This window comes from Ciona intestinalis, chromosome 9 (assembly GCF_000224145.3).
Source record: "Ciona intestinalis chromosome 9, KH, whole genome shotgun sequence".
In the NCBI taxonomy this organism is placed as follows: domain Eukaryota; kingdom Metazoa; phylum Chordata; class Ascidiacea; order Phlebobranchia; family Cionidae; genus Ciona; species Ciona intestinalis.
The window spans coordinates 3152181-3161855 of NC_020174.2; the positions used below are offsets into that span (position 1 = coordinate 3152181).

Genomic DNA, 9675 nt, shown 5'->3' on the forward strand with positions numbered 1-9675 from the left:
GACTCTTAAAGACCATGGTTAATTGTTTAAAACACGATCAGGATATTTGGATATTATGTTCTAAAGTTGTCCCATCTTCCCCCATCCTACTATATGTGTGTATGGTATATGTAACCTTACGGTTTTTACACCACTTTCGTACAAAATAAAATAACAGGATAACGTAATTGAGTGTAAACCGATGAGGTATAACATATCATTGTTAAAAATAAATCTAAATTTAGTATTTTCGCTTACTAACGTAGATATACTGTATAAGAACCTCAATGGTCTATCGTCACCAGAATTGTTAACAGATTACGAGGATGTCTGGCAAACACAGACATCCGACTATGGTTGACGCCTGAGTGTCCAGACGTTACAGTGGCTTTGTGGAACAAATCCTCGAATAGATATTTTTTCCAACGGCCGGACCTTTTCATTGAACTGAATTCCATAAGTGTAACTGGACCATTGGAACGGATGTACACGTGCCTGGTGTGATTTTTCACCCGGCGCCTGGCATAGTGGTTAGCGCGCCTGCCTGTAACCAAGAGGTTATGGGTTTAAGGCTCGACGCTGCTACCATCGTGGGAGTATGTGTCCTTGAGCAAGACACTTACGACAATTGCTCCAACCCAGTGGTCACTAATGGGTTCTCCAAATTATCAGCCATACATGAAAAAAATATGAAAAAATCCCCCCCAACAAATAATTACCCACGAAGCAACATACATGGTAACTCGTAAGCTGGCACGAGGTGTTAAACCCGTATGATAACGACTTTCGTTTTCCGGCCACGCGAGGATAAAATAAGTTACAAATTTAACACCAAATTGTTGTATATGAACAACAGTTGCTCAGCACGCACTCTAACGGTTGGTATGGCGCTGTTGCATATTGAAACGCGCCTGCTTAACCCAATTGAATACAGTTTCGAGTCTCTATACTGATGCTATGTTTTCTTGAGCAAAACACATAACGAAAACTGCTCTGTTTCAGATTATTCTTAAAGGTTGTCTAAATCGTCAGCCATTTACACAAAAAAAACGAAACGATTTCAAAAACCCATAAAGTTACATATGTATGTGGTAACTCGTAAGCGGGCATGTATTTAGAACAGACCAACCGTATAGTAGCAGACTAGCAGGTGTCATTGCGCCGACACGCAAAAAAAAAAAAAACAATTTTCATTATTTTCAACAATAGTAAATAATGTCTTGACAATGCCAGTTAAAACAAGAACCGATGTTTTAATAGAACGCCTCTAGTGTTGCTCTTGTCACGCTCATGCGCTTGCCGGCTCGACCAGTTGCCCGTTTGGCTGCAGGCTTTAAATAGAATGTTTGTGGATTGACGTGCCTCACGATATGACTGTGATGTGATTTGAGGTATACGATTAATACCTTATAAATCGTGTCTAGGATACGCTTAGTTTTAACATAGTTACTTTTAATAAAAAACACACGCTTTAGTCGTGTGCCTAGAAGCAATGTAATATATTGTAAGAAAAATATTTTATATATCAGGCTGAGGGAAGACGGGGCACCTTTAATACATATTATCCAAATATCCTTATCTTGTTTTAAACAATTAACAACGGTCTATTTTTTTATGGGGTTATGAGGACGGTTTTATAATTCTTCATGAGCGTTATGAGGACGGTTTTATAATTCTTTGAATGTTCTTTGTTTACTACCAAAGGGGTCAAGAAAACAGAATGAAAAGTTGTCCCATCTCCCCGACCCTACTATATGTTATGGTCGTAAAAAATAAGCGTCAACCCAAAATCTTACCTGATAGACACATCATCAGAATCAAAATAATTTATGTTCAAACGGAATGCGAGTCGTTTCGCTAGTTGTTCCAACACTGGTTTGTTTGTCGTCATTGATGTAATTTCATATTCTTCTACATGATATCCATTCAGCACTAACCTATTCGGTTTAATGAGAATAATAAACTTGTTATTCTATATATGAATAAAAAAGTGACGATGCCATTTAGTCAAGATACATAGTATTGTGGGGTAAAATGGGACACTTCAGCACATAATATCCAAATACCCTGATCGTGTTTTAAACCATTTACAACGGTCTATGGAGTCTTGAGGATATGCTTTTATATTTTTTTAAATTTTTCTTTGCTTAGTACTAAATGGGACGTGAAAAAACAAAAAATGCCGCTAGAGATTAAATAGATTAACATTATGTCTGGCCACAACTATTAAAAACAACTAACTATTTCATAACACCTGTAATACGTTGATCCATTACTGGAACATTGGCTACGCAATCGAAAATATATGTTGTGAATATTTCCTTTATAAACAAGTTTTCCACCAACATAAAAGAAATAATTTTCCCCATCCTTCTCCAGCACGATGCGTCGCTTTTGCCAGTTATATGATATCAATCTAAATAACAACAAGAATATTGAAATCATATAAAATGACATCATAGTGTAGGGGAAGATGGGACATCTTTTCATTCTATTTTTTCGTTCCATCCGGTAGTAAACAAAAAATATTCAAAAATTATAAAACCATATTCTCGTGACTCATATAGACTGTTGTTTGTTGTTTAAACTACGATCAGAATGTTTGGATATTATGTTCTAGAGGTGTCCCATCTTCCCCGCCCCACTATATGACCTCCAAATATTGAAATCATATTATAAATTAAATTTACGAACATTTACTTTCATCCTTTACCTCAGAGACCAGAGAAACATGAATATAAATGCGGTGTCAAAAAGCTCATTTGAAAATGTTTTCATTTGATACCAATATACGGCACCACCAAATCCGCTTGAGATAAACAATAGAAATCCAATGTATAACATCCCATTTCTTGTTTCAAAGACATATTCTGCGTTTATATGTATCATTTGTAAAACATATTGTCCGACTTTAATGTCTTTGAACAAACGTATTTTAATTATCTATGCGCGCGACAGTCTTTAATTGTTTTTGTAATACCAGAGGTGTTCTGATGTTTCATACTCCTCGCACCCGCTTACTATAGTTACCACGTACACAACTTTGTGGGTGAATATATTTTATGATCTAATTATATTTTTAATAAATAAAAAGACAACTCATAAGGGACCACTTGGTTAAATTGTCATTAGGCGTCTTGTGCATGCAGCATACTCCCATAACCTTGGAAAGTGCGCTAGCCACTGTGCCAGGAACTGAATGTCACTGTTGTTTCCACCCGTCTCATAAGGGAATAAACTGCACGAGTGTCTATAACTCCTCGAAACAACTTACAAGTTGCCACAAATAGGTAATTGCCTGTTTCTGTATTGATGACAACTTAAACAAGGCAATATAGTAAACTACGGCACCATTAAGTTTTTTTACGCTATGACATACACACGTCTTCATTGTAACCAACATTAAACTTTAAACCCAGTAACCGTTGTTTATGAAGCGATCGCACTGTGCCATGGCATAACGGAGCAATTATTTTAAACGTTACATTCGAAATTTTGGATTAAAACAAACAGCTTAATTTTAGTAAAATACTTTGACTTAGTGTTCTTACCGTCGTCTGTTTCATGAAAAGGGTGGGTTGAATTTATTCTTAGATGACGTTTTAAATTCAGTTCTGGTTTGTCCCAGAACCGATAGAAATCCCACCATTCTTTTAACCCGAACCAATGCATATCTACAAACTGCATGAATAAATTAGTTCCAAACTGTTTGGCATTCATGATTATGATGTCACAGACAACATGTTTAAAAATAAAATGTTAACATCATATGATAATATCAATTTTAACACAACATAATTACTGGGTGATTATGGTTTGTCCAAATTCCCTAAAACAAACGTTTTTTTGGTGACCACATAGATTAACTAGCGTAAGTTTACAAGTCAACACATTTAGGAGTTGTACAAAGCGTGTTTATACATGTTTCTAACTAATAAATGAATCTCCTACAGCACAGGTCTTGAAAATCGCTTTGCTGGTTACTTCTGGTTTGTTTTTGATCAAGCTTAGTCAGCGATTTTATTGTATTAAAAGGGCAATTAATATTATGCGAACTAGTTTAATACGTACTTCCTCATTAAAGCTTTGCTCTCCTGTATTTATACGTCTATTTCTATGGTCGTACAATTTTCCTTGGAATTGGTGGTATCAGAAATCAAATTTGGATGTTCTGTTGTTTGCTGGGAGTTTCATTAATGTGTCTCTATAAATTTTATTGAAACTCGTGATCGAAATGGCGTTCGAGCAGAGAAGTCCGGTTGTTCTTCTTTGTTGTGGATCTTTTAATCCTGTAACAGTGGGCCATTTAAAAATGTTTGGTAAGTTAAAATGTTGTGAAAATATTACTTTTAGACTTTTTGTCAAGGATCCAGCCATTACAAAACTTATGACTCCTATTAGATAATTTAGAGTTAACCAGGAGAATTAATTAGTTGGTAACCAGTGAATTTTGGTTTCAAAATGTTCCTTAGTTCTCACTGATACCCACTGTATAATTTTTTTCTGAAAAAACTCGGGCGTTTGTGTTGAAATGTTTTCGCGCATTTTTAAAGTTAATTTTCGACAAGGATTACCCCTGTCCTTAGGCCTCACTGATACCCACTGTGTAATGTTATGTCGTATTTAATTGCCAGTTCAAACAATCGTTATTATAACACAATAAATTCACGTCGAACTGCTCACTGTTACTTTTATTGGCTAAGCAACATTGTTAATATCCAGTCTGCAGAGTGCCTGAACGATTTTTTTACAAACTTTTGGTTATGCATGCCATAATTGTCGCACGCACGCCATCTAATTAAACAATGAAAAAAATACGAAATAAATTAATTAGGATTTCCTATTGTGGCTTGGAAGTGTATGTGGTTTGCACGCCGTTTTTTAATGATCGCACGCGAAAAATAACCGTCTTGCATGTGCGAGATCTCCTCAGGAACTGTCATACTCTGCAGACTGGGTTAATATAAACTAAAGCTACCCTGGAGTAGCCTGCGCCTGCTCAACGACCATATTACATTTATTTTTCACGGAACTGTGAGTTAGGCCATGTCAATTTTATGTTGTACGTGTAAATAATAAACATTTGGATCAACTGCTAAAATAATTTAAACAAATATGTAGAAATGTACTATGCCGTAAAAAGAGAGATCGCTTTCGGCGCAAATCAATGCCCTCACACTGCTGTGTCAAATGTTTAGGCTTACCCCCATATTTTTTAAGTTCTCCGCCTATTGCAAATTGCTTCAATAGTTTTAAATACATGGGACTATATGAAGAAGACGGAACACTTTTTCCGCTAGGTGTCGGCAATTATTTAAATTAAAAAATACGTAAAAATACTACAAAGTGGTAATATGTGTAAAACAAATAAATTAAATATTAAAAATACCTTTCCAAATACATAAAACACTAGTAAGAACATCTTTCCCACATTAGGTCGGTTATATACACTTTTTCGAAATGTTTACTGTCGTCGAGTCTGCAGGTTACGGTTTGCGCGCGGTCGTTTACTCTCTTTGTTTCATTTTTACCGGGTTCGAGTCCCGCACAGTGGAATACTTTTTAAAAAATTTTTTTAAAGTTCTTTTTGTTTGATTAGCACGAGTTAGGGGTTAAGGGTTAGGTGTTAGGGGTCAGGGGTTAGGGGTTATCTTATGTATATAAACCGTGAAACTAACTGCTCCCCATAGAATAGAAAAACGAATTTGTCATCGCCTCCTAGCGGAAAAAATGTTCCGTCTTCTTTGTATAGTCCCATGTGTTTTAAATTTTCTGTGTAACCGATAATTTCCCTTTATCAGAAATTGCAAGAAGTTTTCTTGAACACACTGGCAAGCACATTGTGATAGGAGGGGTGTTTTCACCTGTGCATGAAAACTATTCAAAAACTGGGTTACTACCTTCAACATACAGAGCTGCTATGTGTAATATTGCAATACAGAAACATGCATGGCTAAGGTATGTCAGTAGTCTTAAATATATTAGGGTAATAGTGGACTGTTTTATTAGTATGTGTTGCGGAATTTTTTTTCTTGTGTTTGTTTGTTGAACTTACTTCAGCAATACTCAAGTTTTTTTGCGATTTTAAAGTATTTTTTTTCGTATGTTTGGTAACTGTTTTTCTTTGCTAAGGTTGATTTTATTTCATCCTAAAACATGAATTGTATTGTGCTAATTTGAACTTTGACTTGGGGTGTTGGGGTAGTGAGCCAAATATTGCCCAAGTATCAGGTGCCTGAGAAGGACCTCACCCACAGAGAATAAAAAAAAGATTCTAGGAAAGACAAGCTGAAGAATATATTATACATTATACCACTTATGTTCTGTGATTTGATCCACATGTTTAGAAATGAACAGGAATACAAATATTGGGAAAAAAATATAGAAACAGTTTAAATCAAAGTTCTTGTTTCATTATATGGAGTAGCCTAATCTGTTTTAAACATGCTCTAAAGTCTAAACTTTTTATGGAATTTGAGTATTTTTATCTTAAAAAGGTGTATATGAATTTCGAAAATTTCTGTGGCATTACGGGTTTTCTAGAAACTAACTAGTTAGAATTCCTACAGTTATAAGTGCAGTATTTTTGAACTAAATGTTTTCGTTCAACTAACATTGTTACTACGCAAAACAAATGCACAATGGTAGACCCATTAAACGCTGTTTAGTCTTGGCTTGGAAAAGAAGTAGAAAAGGTGACGTAATGCTATCGTTGCAATCAATAAGCAAGCGCTTAAATAATTTATTAGGTCTTGTGATGTCATAGTGTCTTGCACACACATACTAAGTTGCATCATGTCATTTTTTTATATTCTCTAAAATTTTTTATTTTAAATTTGATGTCTAATTATTTAATCCAATCCAACCATGAACAGAACCATAGAAATACCGAGTAGACCAACCGTAAAGGCTGTGTTTTTCGTAAAAAATAAAAAAGGTTTTGTAAAGGACAAATTGTCCAAAATAACACAGTAGGTATAGGAAAAAAAAGGTATGTTTTTCGGTAAATTACAGAAAAACTTAGGCCTAAAAACAAATTCAAAGATTAAAAAATGTAAAAGTCATGTGGCATCTCAACTTTTCATATCTTTCTTAGTTTCTAGAAATGTTCTCATATATTTATATATATATATCTTTCTTGAAATATTCTTGAATTGTTCTCGTATCTTTTTAATATTAAAGTTCAAATTTAGACCAACTTATCATGAATCAGATGATTGGTTGTTCTGTTTTAAACTTAACCTACGTTGAATTTACTTTAATGTCCAATTTATTTACAGTGTTGATACATGGGAATCCTCGCAACCTGATTGGGTAAAAACCATCAAAGTTTTACAGCATTTGTCGAATAAAATCAAGGTTTGTGTAGACTTGAAAAAATAAATAAATAAACAAATCTAACATATAATATATATATATATATTATATATATCGTTACTTGTACAAAAATAGATTTGGTCTCTTATCTTGTTGTTACACATCCATCCATATAAGAAATTGAAACCTATCACTAATTAGTAATATAAATTAAATAAATATTAATTAAAAGTTTTTATGAACTGACTGAAACAATTGTTGATTGCTGACCTAAGTCTTCAGAGCTGAAAATACAGAGGATTTAGGAATAAATCTAAAAAATGCTTTTTTTTAACAAAGAGTTTTACGGCCTTATTTTTTATTCACAGTAATTTCAGATGAGGCCGTTTAGCCGTCATGACATGACCCACAGTTTATGGAATACTAAGTTAATCTGGTCTGACCATTTTTATTGTTAAATTACTCTGAATTAATAAAGGTTAATGTTTTTCAGAATGACTATGGGATTCCTGGTCCATATTCCAACCATATTCACTACATGCCAGCGAAATATCCACGAAGTGCCGTCACGTTGCAACCTAATGGAACTTTGCATCACATGGTAGTAAACGGTCGTATTCGTTCTTCAGCACGAAGTGGACTTGCCATGTGTTCTCCAACCTCAGATTCTTTCGAGGAGAAGAATATCTCATTCAAACATGTTCCACACACTGAAACAGGTACTTTTTTCGGTTATCATTGTGGCGTGAACTAAATTAAAAGATAATTCATATTCTATTTGGTACATTTTACCAATGCTGAGCTTGATATTAATTTAAACATTTTAGCAACTATTCTTGGAGGTGCTTTATTCTTAGTATGCTGTCTGGTGTGGTGGCTCAGTGGTTTAGGCGCCTGCATCGAAAGTTTGAAACCAAAGTGTCCTTTGTTCGATGCTCGGCGGCGCTACTAACACTGATCGGCGTATCCGCGTATGTGTCCTTGGGCAAGACACTTAACAGACATTGCCCCAAGTGGTCACTAGTGGGTTGTCCAAATTATAAGCCATATCAAATCATAAATGCTTATCATACACAAAGTTGAAAAGTGTGGTAACTCGTAAGCACACATGGATACAAAAAAACGGTACCAATACTGCATCAATAGGCGTCTGACTGCAATGCGGTCTTGCGGCACCGGTCGCACGAAGGACTTTAATGGGTTTTCCTGGTGTTGGGGTAATGGGCAAAATCTGGCGTAAATAATCCCAGGTCCTTGACAAGCACCTCACCAATAAGGATTAAAAAATACAAAAAAAATCCTAGTAGGAAAGGCATATTTCATATTTTAATGGTAATTTTTATTATTTTAGTAATAAAATTACGGTGACAGTAAACAAAAAAGAGTGTTTCATTTTTTCTTTCCCGTTTAATGGTTTAAAAATGTTGAAATTTTAAGTTAACATTAACAAGGCTCAAAGAGTATATTACAAGTTTTTTAAAATTGTGACAATAAAATTTTATAATATTCAATTTTTATTTTAAGGTGAAACATTTTCAAATCTTGGAGGTAACTTTCAAAAAGTTTGTTGTGTGAGTCCTACGTCATTCAACATGCAGGTAAATATAATTAATATATATATAGCAATGTTGGGTTAGTAAACATTAGACTTCTTTTATTCCAATGTACAAACCAGCTTAATATAAATATAAAACACGCTTACCATAATAGGCATGTTTTACCAAATGTCTTGTTTTTGCCATTATTTACATTTTACTATTAGTTTTAACATTTAGGTCTTAAATACCACATGGTAGGGTGGGAAAGATTAGGCACCTTTAGCACATATTATCTAAATATCCTGGTGTTTTAAACAATTAACAACAGTCTATGGAAGCCGTGAGGATACGATTTTATAATACTTTGAATTTTCTTTGTTTACTACCAAATGAGACGAGAAAATAGAACGAAAAGGTGTACCGTCTTCCCCCCACCCTACTATATGTAGTAATTGTAAATTGTAATTTATGCAACCCAGTAGTCTGATTGTAGTGCTGGTATATTTTTCTAGTTTGCCTATAATGCTGTATTACCTTTTCATGCAGGATAACATGGTATATGGGGCAGCATATGACCTTCGTCGCACCAAAGTAATGTTATTGTGTGGTGGAGATCTGCTTGAATCTTTCGGTGTGCCAGGCTTATGGTCAGAAGACGACGTGAGTTAAAATGTTGACTATATCTTTTTAAAGCCCCCTTTTTTTTCTTATGTATAGGTGCGGTCTTTGAGGACCTGGGATTTAGACCAGATGTGGCTCTTTTAAATAAAAAAATAAAACACATGCGAAGATATTTTTGACTGCAAACCATTAAAACCCCGCTGTGCTCATTTTTTTTCGA

The 9675-nt window shown here is 34.6% G+C and overlaps 2 protein-coding genes across 2 annotated transcripts in view; one reads left to right on the top strand and one right to left on the bottom strand.

Moving 5' to 3' along the window:
• Positions 1–949: 949 nt before the first annotated feature.
• LOC100182213 (transmembrane protein 249-like) lies at positions 950–4018 on the bottom strand. Its single transcript, XM_002119704.3, has 5 exons — positions 3531–4018; positions 2693–2849; positions 2234–2395; positions 1776–1916; positions 950–1353 (listed from the first exon to the last, which is right to left on the bottom strand). The coding sequence occupies exons 1-5, from the start codon at positions 3697–3699 to the stop codon at positions 1233–1235; spliced, it is 750 nt and encodes a 249-aa protein (XP_002119740.3). The 5' UTR covers positions 3700–4018; the 3' UTR covers positions 950–1232.
• Positions 4019–4120: 102 nt separating this feature from the next.
• LOC100181507 (nicotinamide/nicotinic acid mononucleotide adenylyltransferase 1) overlaps positions 4121–9675 on the top strand; it is a 9348-nt gene continuing 3793 nt past the window's right edge. The window contains exons 1-6 of the mRNA XM_002121162.5: positions 4121–4298; positions 5781–5937; positions 7260–7338; positions 7790–8015; positions 8821–8894; positions 9381–9494. Of these exons, the coding sequence (XP_002121198.3) occupies positions 4214–4298; positions 5781–5937; positions 7260–7338; positions 7790–8015; positions 8821–8894; positions 9381–9494 (735 nt within the window). The 5' untranslated portion in view covers positions 4121–4213. The remainder of the gene's footprint in view (positions 4299–5780; positions 5938–7259; positions 7339–7789; positions 8016–8820; positions 8895–9380; positions 9495–9675) is intronic.

Bases quoted from the DNA above. Each gene is read 5' to 3' on its own strand.
- LOC100182213 (XM_002119704.3), bottom strand. From the start codon at position 3,699: ATGAATGCCAAACAGTTTGGAACTAATTTATTCATGCAGTTTGTAGAT. The intron at 1,917-2,233 runs GTGTTATGAAAT...TAAACCGAATAG, and splicing joins AATGGATCAACGTATTACAG to GTTAGTGCTGAATGGATATC. The intron at 1,354-1,775 runs GTAAGATTTTGG...ATCACATCACAG, and splicing joins TCTGATGATGTGTCTATCAG to TCATATCGTGAGGCACGTCA.